Source organism: Camelus ferus, chromosome 5 (genome assembly GCF_009834535.1).
Source record: "Camelus ferus isolate YT-003-E chromosome 5, BCGSAC_Cfer_1.0, whole genome shotgun sequence".
Classification (NCBI taxonomy): Eukaryota; Metazoa; Chordata; class Mammalia; order Artiodactyla; family Camelidae; genus Camelus; species Camelus ferus.
The window spans coordinates 80,767,772-80,791,816 of NC_045700.1; the positions used below are offsets into that span (position 1 = coordinate 80,767,772).

Genomic DNA, 24,045 nt, shown 5'->3' on the forward strand with positions numbered 1-24,045 from the left:
GGAGGTGGGTGGGGGGAGTGGTAAGTGGAGGATTAATATAAGGCCCAAAGATTATATAAACGCTTGGCAATTCAGAATTGGTCTCTTTGCATCCAAACTCATCTCTAACTTAATTCAAACCATCAAAAGAAAATTTATAAGGAAAATACCTTTGGGCTACTTACTCCTTTTTCTTTTTCTTTTCTCTCTCTCTTTTTTTCTTTTCCATTGTGGTTTATTTCAGGATATTGAATGTATTTCCCTGTGCTATGCAGTAGGACCTTGTTGTTTATCTATTTTATATGTAGTAGTTTGTATTTGTTAATCCCAAACTCCTAATTTATTCCTCTCCCATCCCCTTTCCCCTTTGGTAACCATAAATTTGTTTTCTGTGTCTGTGAGTCTGCTTCTGTATTGTAAGTAAGTTCATTTGTATCATGTTTTAGATTCCACATATAAGTGATGTCATATGATGTTTGTCTTTCTCTGACTGACTTCCTTCACTTAGTATGATAATCTCTAGGTCCATCCATGTTGCAAATGGCATTATTTCATTCTTTTTTATGGCTGAGTGTTGTTTCATTATGTATATATCACATCATCTTTATCCATTCATCTGTTGGTGGACATTTAGGTTGCTTCCAGTGTCTTGGCTACTATGAATAGGGCTTTCTTTCTTTTCTTCATCACTCAGTCAGAGAATATAACCCCAGATACTCCCTCCCCTCCCTGCTTTACAGGGCGCTGAAAGCTTTATGGAGCTATCTGAGCCAGAAGGGAGTCAATAGTGATGCCATCTGGGAGAAGATAAAGGATGTTGTTGTCAAAACCATCATCTCGTGAGTCACACTGCCACCCTGGGTGTGGGGTCTGCCGCTGAACCCTCTTTTTCTGGGGCCTCCAAACTGCTGTGCTGCAGACTTTTGACCATGCTGTGTTTCTATTTTTGAGGACAGGGAATAGAAAGAAGTGGATAGATTTAAATTCTGCCCTTCTACTGAACTTCATCCCCAGAAGCTGGCTCCAGGTCACAGACATCTCTTGAGAGCTTCTTTTTCAGGGTTGCTTCTGTCCATCTCTGGGCTACTCCTTTGGCAGGGCAGCTCTAGGTAGGGCCTCTGAGAGGAGCTGAGCTGAATACTTTCACCTCCCTGTGACCAGGTCAGAACCCTACGTAACCAGCCTGCTGAAGATGTATGTGCGGCGGCCCTACAGCTGCCACGAGCTCTTTGGTTTTGACATCATGCTGGATGAGAACCTCAAGCCCTGGGTCCTAGAAGTGAACATCTCCCCAAGGTAGGTGGTATTCTCAGAGCACTCTCAGTAGAACCTGTTTTGTATTCTTATGATCCTGTTTCTGCTCCAGTCTTGCTGACTTGGGGAAGACCTTTCCTTCACTAGAATTTTTTTTTCTTCATGGTCTTGTTTGTTTACCCATTCCCTTATTCTTTGCCATTATCTCAAGGTTCCCTGAGGATGGAGAGAGACTGTTAAAAGTTGCTCTTTTGAACTTGATTCCTACTGCATACTTTTCCCCTCTCAAACCAAGGTCATGGGCAGGATCCACCCTGAGTGAGGTTATTCACTATTTGTGGGCCAAGAAGACCCCCATGATGGTGCTCATGAGTTTGGATGTAAATGGGGCTAGCAGTGAGTTGGACACGTGACTGGAAATAGGGTGCTTTTATTACTCTTTGCATCCTTTCCCTGAAGCCTCCACTCCAACTCCCCACTGGACATCAGCATCAAAGGCCAGATGATCCGTGACCTTCTGAACCTGGCAGGCTTTGTTCTGCCCAATGCAGAGGATGTCACTTTCAGCTCCAGCAGCTCCAGCAGCTCCACCACCAGGTCAGCCTCCTTGCTTGTCTGCGGCTCAGCTGTCAGCATGAGTGGCTCCGTTGTGACTCTGGGAAGGGATGGTGTCTGGGAGTTCCCTCCTGCTTGGTCTCCCTTGCTGCTCAGTCTGCCCCTGCAGTATACCCACTGACCACTGCCAATTCAGTGCTCTTTAAAGCATGTTTGGTTGATTACTTCCCTACTCAGGAGTCCCCTTAGGGCCTGGGGAATCAGCTTTAGATTTCTCAAGCAGACATTTGAGGCCCAGGCATTCCTTTCTTTACTCCTCTTCCCAGCTCCTGTGCTCTGACAAATTGAATCACTCATAGAATCTCAAGGTTGGAAGGATCCTTAAGGATCCATTAATCCAGTCTCCTCCCTGAAGGTTCGCTGCCTCTTATTGTTCCCCTATAGTGTCCCCTCCTCTGCTCATGAGGTTTCTTCCTTCTGAAATTCCACTTCAGCCAGGTCTCCCTGTTGTGACTTCACCCATCCTCCAAGACTACCTGAAGGCAGCATCTTCATGAAACCAGCTCAATGTGGTCGCTCTCCTCTACATCCCCATAGCACTCAGAACTGCTCTTGAGGAAAGGGAGCTAATATTTAGTCAGTACTTGCTATGTTTAAGGAAAAACCTATAGCTTATCCCCATAGCAGCCCCATGAAGTTGGTATTAGCATCCTCGGTTTACAGATGAGGAAATGGAAAATCAGTGGGATTAAGTAATTTATCCAAGGTCATTTAGCTACAAAGTTGTAGAGTTGGACTTCAAATCCTAATTTGTTGGTAACAAAACTTGCTTTCCCCACCATACCTTATGGACTTATATTTGGCTCTGTGCTATAGCTGTCATTTGACACTTGCCATTCTGTGAGCTCCTGGGAGGCAATCTTTTTTTCTCTCTCAGTAGTAATTATAGTAATGTGGATGACAAAACTGAGGTGCAGGGAGGTTAGGTAATTTGTCCAGAATCGGGTAGCCAGTAGGGCCAAGCTGGATATTTAGTAAGTGTTCACTAAATTAAACTGAACTGAAGTATACAGCAATTATTCCATGGTCCTCTTTTTTTTTTTTTTTTCACCATTTAAATGCAATTTAAAGAGTGTGCTTTGTACTCTTAGTTCTTCCACGGTACTTGAGTCTCAGATAGACTACTTGAGTGGAGTGCATTGCACTCAGATCTACTCGAGTAACAATCATCTGTCCATCCTTCTTTGTCTTCTTTTGAGAAAGCTGTCTTCCTGGGCTGGACCCTTTCTCCACATGTCCTCAGGATGTGAAGCTGCTGACCTTGCCCTTTGCCCCCTTTCCACCCCCTGCCTTAGCCTGCCCAGCTCCCTCAGGGACAGATGTCAAATGGCCCCCGAGTACTTCACTGCACAGAAGATGAAGAAAGCCTATTACCTAACCCAGAAAATTCCTGATCAGGTAGGAGACTGCCTTCACCCCAGTAGCAGCAGAAATATTCCCTGGTCAAACCTGGGCGACCCGAAGGCAAGCAGCTTTTTTTCCCTCTGGGGCAGGGCTTCCTATGATCCCCCGATGTGCAAGGATTTGTTGGCATGTATGTCACTCCAAGAGAAAGTTGATGGCCTTTATTATGCGTTCAGCAACCACTGCTCTTACCTAAATGCTGTACCAGCTTACCCTTCTTGTCAGAGCCATAGACCCTTTGGGTTTCTTTCCCTGAGGGGCACTGAGCCCTTGGAAGGCTTGATTTTCTCAGAGCAGATGAGGGAGCCAGATGGAAGAGGGGGAGACACAAGGCTATGGCCAAATCTGAGTTGCTGGATTCTGATCTTGACTTCATCCAACAAATCACTGAGTCTCTGTGCCCCCATGGCTCTTCTCACCCTGACCAAGAGTCTCTTAATTTCCCAGCTAAGCTCAGTAGGCTTGGGAATGGATGAGGCCCAGAGCTAGCCCATCAGGCTGCCTTGGTGGTCCTTTGAGAGTGAGTCATGGAGCCTTAGGACCCCAGAGCTGTACTCCTGGTCCCCCAGCTTCTTGACTCTCTGCCTCTGGCTTACACTCTCTGCCACCCTTTTCCTCCCTGTTCCTTGGGCCATAGGACTTCTATGCATCTGTGCTGGATGTCCTAACACCAGATGATGTTCGGGTTCTGGTCGAGATGGAGGATGAGTTTTCTCGCCGTGGACAATTTGAACGAATTTTTCCTTCTCGAATCTCTTCTCGCTATCTCCGCTTTTTTGAGCAGCCACGATATTTCAACATTCTCACCACTCAATGGGAACAGAAGTACCATGGCAACAAGCTCAAAGGTGATGTGTCCCCGCTGCCCACATGAAGCCATGTTTAATGAGAGATTAAATCCCAGTAGACCAAGAAATGGGCCTCTCTGGCAAGAAAAATAGACCAGTTGATTCCACTCTCTTAAGTCCCACCCTTGTTAATCTTGTCCTAGGAGTAGATCTGCTTCGGAGTTGGTGCTACAAAGGGTTCCACACAGGAGCCATCTCTGAATCTGCTCCAGTGGTGAGTGATGCTATTGGGGTGCAAGGGGACAGCTCCACCTCAGGCTTTTCCCTCTTCCACCTTAAGAATGCAGTGGAAGTTGGGTGTAGGTCCAGACCCTCTCACTTCTTCCCAAAGTCCTGCAGGCCTGTGTGTTTCATGACCCTTCCCTTTCAAGGAATAATTGCCTCCAGGATTCCCTAGATGCCTTTCTTTCAAGGATCAAAAGTACTTCGTAGACCCCTACAGTTGATAATGATCAATTATAGAAACTACATATGCATGCTGACCCAGACTGAGGGCATGCACTCTAAATAAAAATAGAAGCGGTGTGAGGTAGTAAAAACAAAAAAGAAAGAAAGAAAGAAAGAAAGAAGAAAGAGAGAAAGAGAGAAAGAGAGAAAGAAAAGAAAGAAAAGAAAGAAAAGAAAGAAAAGAAAGAAAAGAAAGAAAGAAAAGAAAAGAAAGTACTTTATAGCCTCAACTTCTTGTCTGGATCATGAGAGAACCAAGATTTTTCCCCATATAGGCCCATGCCTGCAGGGTAGGGAAGCGATGAGCCCTTTGTTCCTGCAGGGGTAGAGCTGGGAAAGTGTCTTAAGACCCAAACACTCTCCCCTGACCTCTGCCTAGCCCTTTTGGCCTCATTATTTCCTTTGCTTTTAGTGGTCTCTCCCAACATCAATTCTGACTGTCCCAAAGGGCAATGTGACACTCAGTGCTTTCTCCAAATCAGAGACTGGCAAGCTGGGGTGAGTGCTGCCCGGGAAAGGGAAGGGTGTTGGGTGTGAGTTCAGGGAGTTTTCTTCCTTCCTCTCTTCCCAGACTATGATGAGATCAGCATTCTTCAGTTAGGGGTTGGTGGGAATATCAGATTATGGAGCCACTGGTATCCTCTTCCTGGTGCCCAGTGAAGCTGAGCTGGAGCACAAAATCATCCACAGAAGCAGGCACTTTCAGTTGTACTGACATGAATGTTGTAAATGCCTGGTCTAGACTCTGAAGGTAGCAGATTGTGGGTTAAAGTCTCAGCTATGCAGTCTCAGTCCTTTCTCTCCCAACCTGTTCCCTTCAGAAAACATGGCTCCTCCGAGGGAAACATACCACTCTCTGAAGATGGGACCATGCCCAAGCCCAAGAAGATCCAAGCTGACATTTCCCTTTTCTCCAGGAAACCCAATTCCTCAAAGAACAGTGAGGACACCGGCAAAGAGCCTGGCCTTTCCACCCAGATGTTACCTGTGATCAAGTACTCTGGGCAGACTTCGAGACTCTCTGCTTCCCCCACCTCCCAGTCAACTGGTGACTCCCTCCTGGCTGCTGTGAGCCCATGACTGGCCTCTCTCCCCTAACCTGCCCAGGCGCACCAGCATTAGCTACCTCATGGGAACCGGCCAGCCGGCCAGCCTGAGCCCCCACCCCCTCCACCTTGCCCCTCCTCAGAGTATCTTTTGAAGTGGTTGAATTGTAGAAATGGGTATCTGGTGGGCTGGAGGGGTGGTGGGGACTGGGGAGAAGGTGAGGAAGGTTCACTGGCTGACACCTCATATCTCAGCAGAGAAGCCAATGATGGCCACTCAGCCTTATAAAGCAGGGTTTGGTTTCTACCTTCAGAGAGCCATGTGTGGTTTGTTTTAGGCCTTGGTGCAGTGATTGAGTTACAGCTCAAGAGGAGAAAACATATTGAACATATTTGGGCCTGAAGTCCCTTGCTCTGTAATGACTCTGAAAGTCATTATTTCCTAAGGTTTCCTCGTCCCTCCTCCCCAACCCCCTGTCCTGAGGAGCCACTTTCAGGAACCTTCAGACCTCCTCAGTAGATAGGCAGCGGCCATGGCATGCTGAACCGATCTCCTGTCATCCTAGTCTTGGGGGCATCACCACCTCCAGATCATTTGTGCTTCATATACTCACCCAGCCAATAGCGCTAGATCTTCCTACTCTGACCTTACATCACTCCTTGTTCAACCTTCTGGACTGCTCTCTCATGGATGTTACCTCTTCAGCTCTTGGCTTTCTGTGAGATGAGAGTTTCTGTGAACTTTGTGAATTTCCCATGGCCTTAGTAAAGGAGCCCAGATAATCCCAATTGCTGTTGCCTTTGTCCATATTTCAGAGGGTGCAATCCAAGAGGAGGGTAGAAGGAGCTGTGGTTTGCCCTGATTTCCCGATTTCCCAGGTTGCTAGGGCAGACTAGTGGCCTGGCAGGTGGGTTTTAGAGGGTAGTCACTGCTGTGGAATGGGCTTCCAGTCAGGCTCTGGACTAAACTCTTGTGCTCTGAACTGGATCTGCCTCCGTCCCCAAGATTCAGTAAACAGTGAGTTTTCAATTAATGCTGACCCCCACTGCGTGAACTGTACGTACGGAGATCTCACAGGACACGCACAGCTTAACCAGAACCTCTACTTCTCTCGTGGGCTAGAGTGGAGCCCCGGGGGAAGCCAAGGTGAGAGAGTTTAGATCAGAAAGGTTGTTTTCTCTTGGGATATGATCCTTCTTAACTGGACACTTCCTGGTTGTCCCTCGCCCCCCTCCCCAGACCTACAGTCCCTTTACTTCATTTTTCTAGCAGTGGGGCCCAACACAAGCCAACTGGTCCCCTAATTCTGACACTCAAATTTTCTCTTTTGCGTATCAGGCAGGAAGCTCTGCTCATGGTCTCATCCTGGGGTTTCTCTGCCTTCATTTTTGAGCTTTGCAGAGATGGAAATTACGTTGCTTCATGGCTCCAGGATTTCTGTGGTGAGTTGGGATGGAGCTCTGGAAAAATCACTGAGAGGCCTGACTGGGTTCAAGGCCGCACAGTTAATGTATGAAGGTCATGTTGACAGTTGTGAAGAAAGCTTGATGGCACAAAGTCCAGGGACATTGCTGCTCAGTGGTAAGAACTTCAAAGTCAGGCCCGCAAGAGAGGTCCTGGACAGTCCTGTTAAAGCTCTTCTGATAGAGTTGAAGCCAGCTCCCTCTTGCCCTATGTGGGTGCAATATTTTAGTGCAAATATTAAAACAAACTTTGTGACAAGGTAATAAGCAGCCTTCCTAAGAAAACTAGCCACCTGCTTAAGCAGTTTTGTTGTGGCTGATCCTCTGGTGCCAGGGGTTAGGTGTGGAGGCCTGACTGAGCTGTGCTACCCCCTGGCAACCAGCTTCAATTCTTTGCCTTCTGAGAATCCCCAGATGGTACAAACAATCCATTTCCATTCCCATAACTGCAGAGGGACCAGCATTGTAGCACGATGGGAAGCAGGGCAGTGGGCAGCAAGGAAGGGCTTCTGAAATTAAATGAGTGATGAAAATAGAATATTCTTAGTAGATTAAAACATGTTTGCACATACTTATAATTTAAAATTTTCATCACCTTTGAGTATCTAATAGGTGTGAGTGTGTTGCTGGGTAGGAGAAAGGAATGAGGTGTGTGTATCATACTTCCCTTTCAACCTTGAAAGAAAGTTAAATCTTGCTTATTCAGCATCCAGCATAATACACTTAGCAATGAATACCTGCAATGTAAGGTATTTGGCTAAATAAGGAATTTGGGGGAAGCAATGAGATTTGGGGGAAAGTTTAAATTTGAGGGTATAGTAGAGTAAATGTTTGCCAGAACATGTCAGTTTTTACCTAACTTGGTAATATACCCAGTCCCTGTTTGGAGAAAGGGGAGTGAGTGCTCCTGAGTCAAGGAATGAAGTATACAGGGTATTTCTGAGACAGTGGAGTAAGGATTTGGGATATTGGGGCAAGGACAGTGGTCATTGTTTATTCACTTCAAATTCACTCAAGGTTGATCAGAAACTAAGGAGCTTAGAATGAATACTTAATCAAGAGGTGGCATGGCGATAGGAAAAGAACATAGACCTTGGAGTCTGACCTTGGGTACAGACCTCAATTCTGCTGTGTAGACTTGGGCATGTCATCTAAGTTTTTAAATAATGAGAACTTAATACCTACATTGCAAGGTTGTGAAAATTAAGCAAAACATAGTAAAAGCACCTAGAACGTAGAGAGGACTTAATACACGGTTTTTCCTTTCTCCATTTTCTATCCAAGTCCAGTTCTTTGGGTAGGGAAAGGCAGGCAAGAAGTGTAAAACCCTTTCCACGAGGGAATGAAGCAGCTGTAGAAACATTACAGAAGTGAAGAAGGCCAGAACAGGGCCTTCACCCCTACCTTCACCCCAGTGCACACAGAAACCCTATCACCATTATTCAGTCTACTGTTTCACTCTTTGTGGAGGATTTATTTCTTTGGTTAAATATTTCACAGACAGAAAGCAAAGTAAAAGTATGCGAATTGGGGTTCTTCAGTCCTATTCTGCAAGAAGTTTTGATAAGAAAGGGAGAGCAGGGGAGTACCAGGTGCATGGGGGCTGGAGATGAGGAGCAGGTACAGAAAAGAGAGACCTTGAACTGGAGCCAAAGAGGCACCAACGAAACAGCTGTGCCAATGGACACTTGTTACAGGTATGTTCTTATGACTTTAGGCTATTTAGTTGAGGGTGATTGTCCCTCCTGTCACCCTAGTGAACTTGGCCTTTTAAATCCCCCTTTGGCAGTATGCACCCTCGTTAATGTCAGGCTCCTTTGACTTGACTGTTGATCAGCCTTGGAGCATTGAGAGCTGAAGCAGCCTCATGTTGTTCTTGGCAGATTTCTCAGAGGTAGAATATACATGAAGGATCAATAGCAGGGTCAGCGTTTACCAAAACCCATTTGTGCCTTAATTTTTATAATGGACTGAGTAAGACACATGGAATGCTAAGGACTGTCATGGAGAAATCTAACACAGTTTTGAAAAAATAATGTCTAAGTTTCAACTAGTAAAGTGGGGAGACCAAAGCCTACTTCGTAGGGTGGTTACGAGGGTTCAGTGAGGGGTGGGGGAGGGGGGTGTCCATAAAGCACCTAGCAAAGTGCCTGATACATATATAGTGCAGATTTTACATAGATTCTAAAACAGAAAAAACCCAAAACAGTAACATCACCAAAAACATTTTCATAAAGTAACAATAACATGCTATGTAACAGCATGTTACTATTACAGGGGTATTATGAGACTATTACAATAGCATGTTGCTGTTACAAAACAGTGATAAAATACACTTTGATTCTGAACATGGAACAGCAAACTAGGTAATTTAGTCAAGATAATTAGAAAGATTGGAGCCCTTAACATTAGTTGTCAGAGAAGTGCAATTAAAACTATAATTATGCAGGCTGAGGAGCCAATGGGGTAAAGCTACCATCTGTGGGGTTATGACTGAACCTCTAAATAAGAATCCCACAAAGGCAGAACCATAAGGGCAAGTGTGGCTAAGCCTCCTTTGGCTGACCCCACAGTTCCTGCTAGATTCAGGCAGCCCTCCCTCCGCCATGAGGCCTGAGCAGAGAGCCTCTAGTCCAGATGGAGGAGGCTGCTCCCTCGCATGTCACATTCCTGGGGAACCTGGTGCTAAACCATTCGTAGACAATCTGCTTCTGGGTCAAGTTTGCTGTGTCATGGAACAGCTCCCTCACAGATCTATCAGAAGTCAGCCCTCAACATAAAGAGTTTGGGAAAAAATTAAAAGGCTAAATTAAAAAAAAAAACAAACCCAAAAAACAAAAGGAAAAGGAAAACTACGAGGAGACACCACTTACACAGTAGACTAGTTCAAATAACTGAAAATATCAAGTGTCTGAGAATGTGGCATACATACATTGCTGGTGGGAATGCAAAGTGGTACATTGGAAAACAGCTTGGTAGTTTCTTACAAAGTGAAACACACTCAGCATATGACCCAGCAATTCACTTCTGCTTGCAAATGTTCACAGCAGCTTTATTTGTAATAGCAAAAACTTGGAAACAACCCCAGTATTCAGCAACTGGTGAATGAATAAACCAATTGTGATACGTCTGTTCAATACTACTTAGATATAAAAAAAGAATGAACTGACACAGGCAACAACATGGATGAATCTCAAAAGCATTATGCTAAGTGAAAGAAGCCAGAAACAAAAGACTACATACTTTATGATTCCATTTATATAACATTCTAGGAAAGGCAAACTAGTGACAGAAAGCATGTTAGTGGTGGCCAGGGACTATAGATGATGGAGGGGAGTGGCTGTTGAGGGGCACATTGGAAATATTCTATATCTTGATTGTGATGGTGGTTATATGATTGTACATTTGTTGAAACTCTGAATTATACACTTGAGATGGATGAATTTTATTGGAAGTAAAGCTGGCTTTAAAAAGGCCAACAAGATAGCATTTCATGATGCATATGCAAGTTAAAACCACAATGAAATAACTCTAGAATAGTTAACATTTAAAAGGCAGCCAAGACCAAATGTTGGAGAGGATGTACAACAATTGGGGCTTTCATATATAATTGTTGTGAGTGTAAAATGGTACAATCACTGTGGAAGTTTCTTATAAGTTAACACATATTTACCTGTGATTCAGCAATTCCACTTCTAGATATTCTCTCCTGGGCTTGATCAAATCATATGTCCCGCCAATTGTGTATTGTAGCTTTTTAATAATAACAAAAAATTGGAAACAACTCAAATGTTCTGAACAGAAAATCAGATGAACTATGGTTTGGAATGCTAGGCAATAAAAAGAAGCAGACCCACTGATTTATGTGACATGAATGAATCTCAAAAATGTGTTGAGTGTAAGAGGGCAGACACAAAAGAATATATATTGTATAGTTCTATTTATGTGGAATTCAAGAACAGAGGACACTACCCTATGGGGATTAAAGTCAGAACAATGGTTCCCTGTGGGAGTTAATGGTATAGTAAGAAAAGGGGCACAAGGGAACTTTCTTGAGTTATGGTAATGCTCTATTCTTGATTGGGATGTTGTAGATAATACACTAGTTAAAACTCATCAAATTGTTCCCTTAATACCTATGCATTAAAGATAGCAATTGTTTAAAATAGAGGTGAAATTGAGGTAACATAAAATTAGCCATTTTAAAGTGACAACTGAGTGGTATTTAGTATATTCACAGTGTTGTGCAACCACCACCTCTATCTAGTTTCAAAACATTTTCATTAACCTAAAAGGATACCAGGGCCCTACTTTCCTACCCCCAGCCCCTGCTTTTGTTTTTCTGTTTCTATGGATTTACCTATTGTGGATATTTCATATCAGTGGAATCATACAGTATGTGATCTCTTGGTGTCTGACTTCTTTCACTTAGCATGTTTTCAAGGTTCATCCACTTTGCAGTATTTATCAGCACTTTATTCCTTTTTATGGCTGAATAATATTACGTTGTATGTATTTACCACAGTTTATCCATTGATCCACTGATGAGTATTTGGGCTATTTCTGTGTTTTGGCTATTGTGAATAGTGCTGTTGTGAACATGATTTTGAGTATGTGTTCATGTTGTATATATGTTTTTGAGTACCTGTTTTCAGTTCTTTTGGATATTCTATTAATTTGCTAGGGCTGTTGTAACAAAGCATCACAATTGGATGGCTTAGAGCAATAGAAATTTATTGTCTCAGTTCTGGAGATTAGAAACCTGAGATCAAGGTGTCAGCAGGGTTTGTTCCTTCTGAGGACTATGAGGGCGAATCTGTTCCATGCCTCTCTCCTAGTTTCTGGTGGTTTGCTGGCAATCTTTGGTATTTCTTGGCTTGTAGACTCATCACCCTGATTTCTGCCCTCATATTCGCACGGCATGTTCCCATGTCCATATCTGTGTCCAAATTTCCCCTTTTCGTGAGAATTCCAGTCATACTGGAATAGGGGCCCACCCTACTCCAGTATGACCTCATCTTAACTAATTACATCTCTGCGCTCTTCCCTAAAAAGGTCACAGTATGATCAGTACTTCAACATAGTATTTGGGGGCACACAATTCAACCCATCGCAAGCATATACCTAGGAGTGGAGTTCCTAGGTCAGATCAGCTACTGATAATGCTATGTTAATGATGTTATCAGTCTGAGTTTGCAGCTCTCTGGAATAATTATGATAGCCATTGAAGTATATGGTATATTTAGTGTTTGTAGTTCCCTGATGCCTAAATCTGGGAGATTATTTTTCCCCAAAGGTAGCTGCAACACACATGCAATTCTACAACTGACCGTGCCACTCTTTCATCAGGAAGTGGAGTCTAATTTCCTTCGCCTTGAATCTGGGGGAGCACACGACAGCTCTGACTGAAAGAGTGTAGCATCACTTTTGAAGCTGGGTCATAAAAGATCATGCAGCTTCTGCCTTATTCTTTGGAACCTTCATGCTTGCAGCCCTGAGCTGCCACATGGTAAATCCTACCCTGCGGCTGCCATGCTATGAGGAAGCCAAGCCACAAGGAAAGGCCATGTGAGGACACTCTGGGCAACAATCCTTGTCTCTGAGTCATCAGGCACTTCCAGATTCTTCCAACCCATGGCCTTTGTGTCTTCCAAGCTGAGGTCTCAGACATAGAACAAAAACAAGTCATTCCCACTGTGCCCACTCCAAATTCCTGATCCCCAGCCTCCATACCCATAATAAAATGATTGTTGTTTTAAGTTGCTACATATTTGGGCAGTTTGTCATGCAGCAATAGCAAAAGTCTAACATAAATTTTTGGTTTTACTGTATAGTACTAGAATGTTAGAACACTTTAGCTCCATTTACCCCTTCCTGTCTTTTGCATTATTATTGTGATATTGTGATTTATAAGAAATACACATTTGGTCATTCAGATGACCAAAATAATTTCTCATATACATTTGGTCTTCATCCATGGTTCTGGACTCACAGGTCCCAAGCCTCTTGGAATGTCCTGAGTGATAAGAGCAATAGGAGAATCTTTTGTTATAGTATTTGGTCTCTTGTCCACAGTTCCTGAAAATGCTTTAGAGCCATAAAGGTGAAATGCTTGTCTTGCTAGTCATAACAAGCTCCTTTCCACCACAACTATTTATGTTAGTTAGGTGGCTTTTGGAAAGCACCTAAGGATGAGGGCTGGTTGAAAGGGGAACAAATCATGCGTAGAGGTTGGAACTTTCAGTTCCACCACCTGATTTCCAAGGAGGGGCTGGATGTTGAATCAATCACTGATGGCCAATGATTTAGTCAACCATGCCTATGTAATGAAGCCTCCATAAAAACCCAAAAGGAGGGCTTTCAGAGAGTTTCCAGGTTGGGGACCAGAATGCTTCCATGTGCCACCATGCCAGGGCCAAAGTCCATGGATATAGAAACTCCTTTGTTCCAGACTTTGTTCCAGCTGGCCCCTTCATCTGTTGATTTGTATCCTTTAATATCCTTTCTAATAAACCAGTAATCTAATGAGCAAATGGGTTTTCTGAGTCTGTGAATCACTAACAAATTAATTAAACCTCAAAAGAGGGTCATGGGAACCTCTGATTTATAGCCAGTTGGTCAGAAGTACAAATAACTTGGATTTGTGACTGGCATCTGAAGTCCAAGGAGGGGGTCATTGAGAACCTCCAATCTAACTGGTTGGTCAGAAGCACAGATAACAACCTGGGCTTGTGGTTAGCATCTGGAGTGGGACTGAGCCCCTAACCTGTGGACTCTGATATTCTCTCCAAGTGGATAGATAGAATTGAGTTGGAGGACACACAGCTAGTGTGGGAACATTGCTTGTTGAAACACCCACTGCCCCACCCCCTACTATTGGAATTGCGTGAGCAGAACCTCTTAATTACTGATGTACATTTTAATTCTTCATATATTGCAAGGCTGCTGAAAGCAACATTCTGTTTTGGGTAGGCTTTTCTCCTTAAATTTTCAGTCTCCCATGCTTGAAGAGTTTAACTAAGGCAGGTGCCTTTCTCTGGGTATCACAGAGCACAGCCATTAAGAACTATACACCTTCACTGATGCCAGAAGGTCTCCCCCAGACCTCAAGAAAAGCAGGAGAGAAACCAAATGCTTTGTATGTTTTTCAACAAAATAATTGATACTTACTGGTTCTGCTAATTTTAGGAGGAAATTGTCTTGCTTTGACATCGGTCTACACTGCACAGTCTTTAAAGGGAAGAAAAGTAATTTATCCAGAGTGAGAATCTTAATTTTACAGGTCAACCAGTAGAGGAACCAGATCAGCAACCATGCTGTCATGCTCCTGGGTGGAAATATTGTAAATAAAACAGGAACTGGTGGTTCTTCCTTCGCTATCTCCCAGAAGCAGGGTGCCCACCCACTCTGCACCTGTGGACTATGGATGAAACTCAGGGTTGGATGAGACTACCAAACTAAGACTCAGAACCTTACTAGAAGAAAAGGATTCAGGCTCCTTGGGAGAAGAAGTAGGATTGTCCTGAGGAAGAGAAGGTAGAGTTTCTCTAGTTTGAGATCTGAAGAAGAGGATGAAAGAGGGACAATAAAACCAAAGTATCAGAGAACCTGGTTAGAAGCATCTTGAAGCACAGAGTCTGGAAGGTCTAGGCCACCAGCTGCCTCCCTTCATGCAACCTGAAGAAGAAGTGAGACTTGACATGTTTGATTCTCCTACATAGTTATTCCCCTCTGGAACCTCTTTACATTTTGCCAAAGGAAGATGTGCTGTTTGGTATGTTGGTCCTGTGAACACTAAGGAGGCTGAGTGGCATGAGATAGAAGGGTCTGTTGTTCCCATCTCCTCCTGGCCTCCAGTGAAGATGAAGGGTCACCCTTGGGTGGACTGTAACTCTGAGCTCCAGGTGGTCATTGCAGTATCAGAGGATGACCTAGAGGCAGCTACTGAAAGCTACATGGCACCAAAGGAATGTTCTAGAGCGAAATGGAAGATCAAATCTTCTGCTGAATCCTGTAATTTAAAGATTGTTGCTCCCAGATAGGAGACAGGGGCATCCAGCAAATTCCTGAGCTATTTAATAAATGATTTTGGAATAATTAGATATTATTTAATTAAATGGTGCTAGAATAATTAGATAAGTTAAGACTCTAGGTCACACCAAAACCAAAAATTAATTCCAGGTAGATTGAATTTCTAACTGTGGAAAAAAAAATGTAGCAGGTAAAAAATGACACTATTGAATACAAGGTAAAATATAGGAGGGATTTTTTCCCCCTAATAATCTTGGGGTAGCCCCAAGCAAGATATGAAACCCAGAATTCATAAAAGGGAAAAATTCCAGATTGGACCACACAGAAATTAACAAAAGATACTCTAAATACAGCCAAGATATAGGGAACAGATGACAAGGAGAAAATACTTAAAGTGTACATAACAGACAAAGATTACTCTCTCTAGATAGAAAAAGAATACCAGCAAACCAATAAGAAAAGACAAAAAAATCCAATAGAAAAAAGATCAAAGGACATGAGTAAAGACTTCATAGAATAAATAAAAAGTCAATAAACACATTAAAAAAAAAACCAACCCTGAGCCTTTATAATATTTAAAGGAATTCACATTAAAGTATCAACATGATTTTTTTCACCTACAGGTGAAAAAAGGTTTATATAAATATAGAACAAGATTTGAAAGAATATGCACTAAATTATGAACAGTGCTTCATTTTGAAGGAGTATAATTGGGGAAGCAAATCAATAGTCTTTAATTTTGTTACTTTATGTAATTTTTCAAGTGGTGGGATTATGGGTGATTTTTACTTTGAGGATGTTATCCTGTATAATTTAATTCCTTGAAAAGACATGCAAGCATAAATTCTCTTATTTTGAGAAGGTTTGGAAAGTTTTTGTTTATTTGTTTTAATTTTCAAAATTACAAAAATGAGGGGGGAGGGTGCATAGCTCAGTGATAAGAGTGCATGCTTAGCATGCACAAGCTCCCGGGTTCAATCCCCAGTACTTCCATTTAAATAAAGAAGTAAATACATGAATAAATACATAAAGAAATAAACCCAAACAAACAAACAAACCACAAAAATATATGAGTTAAGTAAAAGAATCAGATCAGTTTTTACCTGTTCTCACACCTTAAACCAATTTTTATTCACACTGTTTGTCCTTCTACTTAATTCATGGATATCTTCAATTATACATTTTCCCCAACATACTTCTTTCTAGATATCCTCTTTCTCCTGAAAATAGAAAAGAAAAGAAAAAAAGAAGGAAAGAAAGGAAAAATAAAGTATTATATGTATATAAGAATTTAATTATTTTAATCATTATTATTGCTTTCAATAAAGTTTCTGGCCCTGGGTGAGGACCCAAGTGATCAAGTCAATAGATAGCAAGACATCACTTTGGGAAACAAGTTTTCTGACATGTCAAAAGAAAATGTTCTTGCTATGTGACTTTTGAATAAGCCAGTTGATAAAAACAAGATATTACACAATTCCAAGAGTCCAAAAGAGCATGCTGTGAAGTTGTGTCCCTGCCACCTTTGTCCCTGAGGCCAATACTATTATGTGTTTCTTGTGTATCCTTCCAGAATTATTCTATGCATGTGTAAGCACTGGCATATTTATATGGTAGCCTACCATACCACTGTTTTGCATCTTGCTTTTTTAATTAAAAAAATATATCTTGGAAATTGTTATATATCAGTACATCTAGAGCTGTATCATTGTTTTTTAAAGCTGCAAATGATTCCAGTGCATGGATTTACTATAATTTATCTCATTAGTCCCCTACTGATTGGTTTAAGTTGTTTCCAATATTTTCTTTTAATGCTGTAGTAAATATCCTCGTATATTTGTGATGTTGCAAATGTGGAAGTATATTCATAGGAAAAAATCCCTACAAATAGGACTACTGGTTCAAAAGTAAGTGCACTTTCAGCAAAGGAAACTATAAGCAAAACAAAAAGACAACATGTGGAATGGGAGAAAATATTTGCAAATTGTGCAACTGACAGGGGCTTAACTTCCAGAATATACAAACAGCTCATACAACTCAACAGTAACAACAAAAAAATCAAACAACCCAATCAAAAAATGAGCAGAAGACCTAAACAGACATTTCTCCAGTGAAGACATACAGATGGCCAATAGACAGACAAAAAGATGCTCAATATTGCTAATTATCAGAGAAAGGCAAATCAAAACTACAATAAGGTATCACCTCACGCCAGTCAGAATGGCCATCATTAAAAAGTCCATAAATAATAAATGCTGGAAAGGGTGTAGAGAAGAGGGAACCCTTCCACACTTCTGCTGGGAATGTAATTTGGTGCAGCCACTATGGAAAACAGTATGGAGATTCCTTAAAAAACTATAAATATAGTTACCATATGATCCAGTAATTCCACACCTGGGCATATATTTGGAGAAAACTCCAATTTGAAAAGATATACACACCCCAATATTCCTAGAAGCATTATTTACAATAGCAAAAACATGGAAGCAACCTAGATATCCATTGACAGATGGTTGGATAAAGATGTGGTATATATATATATATATATATATATATATATATATATATATATATATATATATATATATATATATACACAATGGAATACTACTCAGCCATAAAAAGAATGAAATACTGCCATTTGCAACAATGTGGATAGACCTAGAGATTAGGATACTAAGTGCGGTAAGAGAGAGAAAGACAAATATCATATGACATCACTTATATGTGGAATCTTAAAAAATGACACAAATGAACTTATTTACAAAACAGAGACTCACAGACAAGGAAAAGAAACTTAAGGTTACCAAAGGAGGAGTCGGTGGGGAGGGAAAAATTAGGAGTTGGGGTCAGCAGATACAAACTACTATGTATAGATAAACAACAAAGTCCTACTGTATAGCACAGGGAACTATATTCAATAGCTTGTAGCAACCTATAATGAAAAAAAATATATATATATATATCTGAATCACTATGCTGTACACCAGAAACTAACAAAACATTAAAAATAAACTATATTTCAGTAAAAAAGTAAGTGCACTTCTAATTTTGAAAATTCTGTAGCAATTTGCACTCCTTTGAATCTTGATTGAGAGTTTGTTTCCCTACATTCCAAATACATAATGATACCAAGCTTTTGATCTTTGTCAATCTTAAAGGTGAAAAATGGTTTCTTCTGATTTGTCTTTCTTATTATAAGTAAAGTTGAACATTTTTGCATGTGTTAAAGAGCCATTTATAGTTCCTCTCCTATGAATTATCCATTAATGATGTTTTAGTTTTTATTTCATTTCTTTATTTGCTTTTAAACTTTCATTCAAATTATAAAAATAATTTTTGCTATTTAAAGATTCTCTTTTTAGGTAAGAAAAAAAAATCAAGCTACATGGTGTTTATGAGACATACTTCTAAATCAAAATAATCTAGAATGATAGAAAAATAGAGGGATAAATAAAAGATACATCAAACAAATGCATAAAAAATAAAGCAGGAGTAACAACATTAAAGTCAAACAAACCAAATTCAAAGCAATTTAATATTTCAAATGTATAAAAGGTGATACCCATCAAGAATCTATAATAGTTATGAACCTTTATGAACCTAATAACAGATCTTCAACATATAAAACAAAAGCTATTGAAAATACAACAAGAAAAATAGACAAATCCACAAAGCCATATTATTAAAAATCCAGAAATTAACAAACAAGTAGACAAAAATAAGTAAGGCTACGGAGGATTAAAATAAAATAAAATAAAAACACCTTTGTGCACAACTCAGGTTAAAATGGAAATTACAAACTATTGGGAAATGAATGATAGTGAGAAAAATTGTGTACTGAATCTTGCTGGATATGGCCAACATAGTATCATGTGAAAATGTATACCATTAAGTCCATTTATTAGGAAATAAGAAAATTTCATTAAGCAGTCATGTTTTAAGAAAAGTTAAACTATATCAAGAAAATGAACCCAGATAGGGAAAAAAAATTAAAAGATAAAAGCATAAATTGGATTTCCACTTCTGTTAATATTAAACTCAATTCTCTCTTGAAGAATAACATGAAAAAGCTGAATAAAATATAACCAGCATTTACTTGAAGGCATCAGCATCAGAGAACAAACAAGATAATTACCAGGAGAACCAGGAGAAGACAGAAATCCAGAAGTAAGAGAACCAGGAGAAGACAAAAATCCATAGGTAAGTTAGGCAATTGGGTACCATTTTCCAATTAGTAGTATTTTCCATTTTCAGAAGAGGAAGCTGAGGAGCTGAGTGGTTTAGTCTTAAAGGGCTGTGTGAAGAATAGCTGGAGTCCATAGTCTTTTATACCAAAATTTTGGATTGGGAACCAAAAGGATTAAGGACTGAAAATAGACTAGTCTCCTAAAGGACTGCAGTTCGGCTTCAAGGCATCTCATTCCCTGAAGCTGAATTATGGTGATCTTATTTTGCTTGTGCCTTTAGGCAGCTGTCAAACAAAAGTAAATCTTCTTTGAGGAAAATGAAATCATCCTAAGCTTCAAATTGGTTCCACCAGAAACTTAAAGAATACATTTTCTGGTACACAATCAAAAGAAACCACGCTCAGGAAGAAACATGGCAACATGCACAAAAACCACCAGAACTAATGAACAATAGAAACTGTCTTACATGGGTTTTATATACTGGAGTTATTGGTCGTAATCCTTAAAACAACTATGCTTACAAAAGTAAAGGGTATAATAAAAAATAAAATTAAGAATTTTGGCATAAAACTGGAAATACAAAAAAGGACATACATTAAAAAAACTAATCAAAATTGAAAACTGAAAAATATAACAATAGAAATTAAAAATTCAATGGATAGATTTTTAAAAAATTGGACTACAGTCGGTTACAATGTGTCAATTTCTTGTGTACAGCACAATGTCCCAGTCATGCATATACACACATATATTCGTTTTCATATTCTTTTTCTCAATAGATTTAACAGCAGATTAGACACAGCTGAATAGAGAATTAATCAGCTAGAAGAAACAAAATGACAAAAGAACACAGAGAGGGTAAGAGACAGGAAGGGTACAGTCAGAATGTCCAATATATATGTATATATAAAATTTATATATATACAAAATTTGAAGTCCCAGAGGGAGAAGAGAAAAAGAAAAAGGGCAGAAGAAATGTTTGAATGTCTGAAAACCTCCCAAAACTAATGAAAGATATTCAGTCACAGAGTCAAGTAACCCTGTGACCCTTAAAAGGATAAATTAAAAGAAATCCATACCTAGCCGCATCAGGTGTTGGTCTCATTGTTGTTGTCCCCCCCCTGAACTTAATATGCCCTTTCCCCTCCTTCCGCTGCCTGTAAATAAACAATTCTTCAAAAGCTCTTAGAACAACCTTTATCATCCTGCAGGTTCCATTGCTAATGGGTTAATCTTTGACCCTGTGTTGATTTTACATTTGTATGAGTCATGTTTTTAACTTTGAAAATTGTATTTTGAATATACATGTATGAAACAAAGAATTCATGAAATAGCACTTACTCTTCTTGCAATATTTTCTGTACTGTTATTCTTATCCATCTTATTAAAAAAAAATAGTTTTGTTCACGTTCATTAAATCTGGTCTCAACCTGCAGTTTGAGAAATCTTGCCTTAGCAGACCTGGGAGTGTGCGGATGGTGGGGAGGGAGAGGGGTAGAATTGCATTCAAACAAACAAACAAAAAAACCCGAATATTTACATTTGTTTGTTTGTTTGTTTGGCTTCCTCCCTCCAGGAATCATGACACATGGATTTTGGACACATGACCGGATTTTGGTTTTGCGGGTTTTTGCTCTTTCCTCGCTCAGCGATCACACTCTGGGATCACCACCGGGGGCTATTAGGAAAAGCCAGCCGCCAGTTTAATCTCTACAGCCGGTTCTCAGTCCCTCCAGGAAGAGAGGACAGCTGAGACGCTGGCGCTCTGGGTAGGGAACCCCAGGTCAGGAGAGGCGGGTCTCACTGGGTGGGGCCTCCGGGTCTTGGAAGCCTCCCGGGCCACGGAGAACCTTGCCAGCACTCCCGCACGGACTTGGGACCAAGCGAACATCAAGTTCTCCTCGAGAGTTCGCGGAAGTGCGAGGTGGGGATTTGCGGAAGAGGCGGCCATCATCAGAGCTCTGTGGGTCTCCTAAGCCCCTCTCTGCATTTTCTGCTTTGGCGTTGTCCGACCCCTTCCCGAGCCAGGAGGCTTACAGTTGGAAAATGTGGCTTCCGTGAGTTCGTTAGATCCTATTTGGAGGGACTGAAGACCGCGAGGGAAAGTGAGCAATAAAGGGCCTGGTCAGCCTTCGCCCGGCCCACCCTGGGCTACCGGTGCCCTTAAACCCGCCCCTACCGATCCGTATTTGAGCAAGTTCCAGGCTCTCTGCACTCTCGATCCAAAGACGCGGCGGCACAGACCATGAATAGTATGCGTGCGCTAGGCTGTGCGAGGCTGCGGTGGGCGCTGCTGGGGAGGAGGGTGGCCCTCCCTGGCCTCGGCCCACACGGAGCCAGAGCCAAGGCCGCGATACCCGCCGCCCTTCCGGCGGCCCAGGCAGCGGAGGCTCCTGGAACCGGGCCTGGCAACCGAAGACTGCGGAGCCTGGAGGAGCTTTCAGGGCCAGGGCATCTGCGCCTCTTATTCCAGCTGTTCGTGCGAGGCTACGTTCTGCAAATGCATCAGCTCCAGGTAACCGAGCGGGGGTGGGTGGGGGTGGGGCTCACAACCAGGGGATACAATGAGCAACTGGACAGAGAAGCTGGGGATGGGGAGACATTGGACAAAAAGTGAAGGACCCGGGCACTTAACTCGGGACCAACTGGGGCTGTGGTCATACACTGGAAATCTGTGGGTCATGAACTGAAATGATCCCGTCGAGGAGTGATATGAAGCAGGAGGGCACCGGGCAGGAGGTGATTTGGGAGGCTAGGTTTAAAGTGGACAGAGTTAGAGAGAGGAAGGAACTGTCTTGGTGAAAGAATGACAGATGCAAGTGCATAAGCTGTCAGATGGTATAGAACCACTATTTATCTCTGTGGTGATATTGACTATCACAGACTTCTTCCAAAGGTAAAGGCTTCTGGAAGATTACAGAGGTTTAGCAATTTGCAGGATAAATTTCCCCTTAGAAAAAAGATGTCATTTCTCAGGGAGTGAAAGCCAAATCATAGACATTAAAGAAAAGGTGCATTTTGTTATTAAGAAATCAATGTCCCATAAGAAGGGTTTATCCAGTAGAACACCAGTATGAGGCAAGGCTGAATGTATAGCCCACTGTCAGTGGAGAAGGGACTGGAATATCCAATGTTGGATAAGTTGGAGAGGTTTTAGGAAATGCACCAAAGAGATTCATGTGGGATCTGTCTTCTTGATGACTATTAATAAATATTAATGCACCCACTCTGCCCCAGGCATTTTTCCAAGAGCTGAGGTTTGATGAGATGAGGCCTAATACCCTCATGGGAAGGAAGAGGGAGAACAAGGGAGTGAACAAATCAATAAACAGCTAATTTCAGAAAGAGAACTTGAGTGCCCTGGGAGGAGAAGCTGGTCCAGGGCTGGGGGAGGAGTTTATTCATATGTGCCACCCAGGCACATGTGTGGTTATCAGTGATTGACAAGAGGAGTCTTGACAAGAGGACTTTGTCTGGGCTGATGAACAGATTGGTTACCATGTAGCTACATGCTGGGCAGGAGTGAGCTGTGAGGAGGAGCTGTGGGAACTGGCATTAGGACAGGCCTTTCAGGAGGGTCTTGAAGGCCAGACTAAGGGCCTTGGCTCCTCTGAGGGGCTATGGTGGGCTCTTGAGCAGGGATAGAGGGGGAAGATGGCCTCCAAGGGACACTGTCCAGGTTCTGGTGTGTGCAGTAGGATGGATTGGACAGTCGAATGAAATGCAGTCAGTACAGAGGGCCTCAGGTGACAAAAGCTCCAGTGTGGCAATATATGAGCCACCCTCCAGAGAAAGCTGGACTGGGAGTTAAAGATCATGGAGGAAATGATTCTGAGTGTTTGAAGGTCCACACTAACCACAGTTTCTCTGTACCTGTCTGGGCTGCTACCATCTCCCCTGGGACATTCCCTGCTGAGCTCTTATTTCCGAGACTTGGTAGGCAAGTCCACAAGGTACTCAGAGATGATTACAAGATAATTCTCTGTGTGCTTAGCTCCAAGAAACCAAGTAAGCCAAGAAACTAGAGTCCTGAGATGTTCTTCTGCTTGATTTAACATCTAGAAATGTGAGGATCCCAGTGAATGCCCCAAGGGTGAGGACTAAGGATTTCTCATCATATCTTAGGGAGAATTTACTGGGGAGTTTTGCTCAGGATTATCTCTAGAGAAGCAACTACCAAAGAAACTCTAGACTGCCCTAGGAAGTGGAAGATGAAGAAGAAAGCCAGGAATGTGTGGCATTTTAAAGGAGAGGCCAAGACTAGGATTTAGGAGAGCCTCCAGGCTCCAGTCTTTGTATCCCAAAAATCTGGAGTCACATGAACTTAGGCTGTTCCATGGGAAATATACTAGCCCTTCCTCCATGCGGGTGGTGTGAGTTAATAAAGAGCAGAGTGCTGCACATCTATAAAAGCCAGTTAATACCCCTACTGAGAAAGAGGATGTGTTCCAGTGGCCCACTTTGTGTCAGTTCAAATCCATTTGGTTGCCACTCACACTGGCTTAAACTATGACGCAGCTTTATTGGTTCATATAACCGAAAAGTCTAATAGTTGAGCGCCCTTCAGGTATAGTTTGTTCTAGAGATTCATGAGATCATCAAAGCTACAGTTTTGTCCTTCTGCAGTTCTCTTGGCTCTGCTATCACACAGAACTTAGTTGGCTGGCCGGGGTTAATTGCCCATTCCTGAACCCATCATAGTGATCATAGGCATACTCAAGCTTAGACTCATGCAGGCTCACTCCTAAAGCTGGAGTTGGGGTTTCT

At 41.9% G+C, this 24,045-nt stretch overlaps 2 protein-coding genes and 1 long non-coding RNA gene across 5 annotated transcripts in view; 2 read left to right on the forward strand and 1 right to left on the reverse strand.

Annotated features, from left to right (window-relative positions):
* Window positions 1–13,590, forward strand: part of TTLL4 (tubulin tyrosine ligase like 4) — a 33,651-nt gene extending 20,061 nt beyond the window's left edge. For 2 of the 3 annotated variants that reach the window (XM_032480260.1, XM_032480261.1), the window contains exons 12-19: window positions 720–818; window positions 1,141–1,275; window positions 1,693–1,830; window positions 3,144–3,246; window positions 3,890–4,100; window positions 4,244–4,314; window positions 4,960–5,045; window positions 5,369–13,590. In XM_032480260.1, coding sequence (XP_032336151.1) covers window positions 720–818; window positions 1,141–1,275; window positions 1,693–1,830; window positions 3,144–3,246; window positions 3,890–4,100; window positions 4,244–4,314; window positions 4,960–5,045; window positions 5,369–5,627 — 1,102 coding nt within the window. In that variant the 3' untranslated portion in view covers window positions 5,628–13,590. The remainder of the gene's footprint in view (window positions 1–719; window positions 819–1,140; window positions 1,276–1,692; window positions 1,831–3,143; window positions 3,247–3,889; window positions 4,101–4,243; window positions 4,315–4,959; window positions 5,046–5,368) is intronic. The other variant, XR_004320095.1, reaches the window with a different exon arrangement.
* LOC116663768 lies at window positions 181–24,020 on the reverse strand. The gene is made up of 3 exons (XR_004320096.1): window positions 23,793–24,020; window positions 16,051–16,053; window positions 181–191 (listed from the first exon to the last, which is right to left on the reverse strand). It is a non-coding gene; the product is annotated as an uncharacterized LOC116663768 (long non-coding RNA).
* Window positions 20,874–24,045, forward strand: part of LOC102517717 (sterol 26-hydroxylase, mitochondrial) — a 38,919-nt gene continuing 35,747 nt past the window's right edge. Inside the window, exon 1 of the mRNA XM_006186847.3 lies at window positions 20,874–21,793. Coding sequence (XP_006186909.1) covers window positions 21,524–21,793 — 270 coding nt within the window. The 5' untranslated portion in view covers window positions 20,874–21,523. The remainder of the gene's footprint in view (window positions 21,794–24,045) is intronic.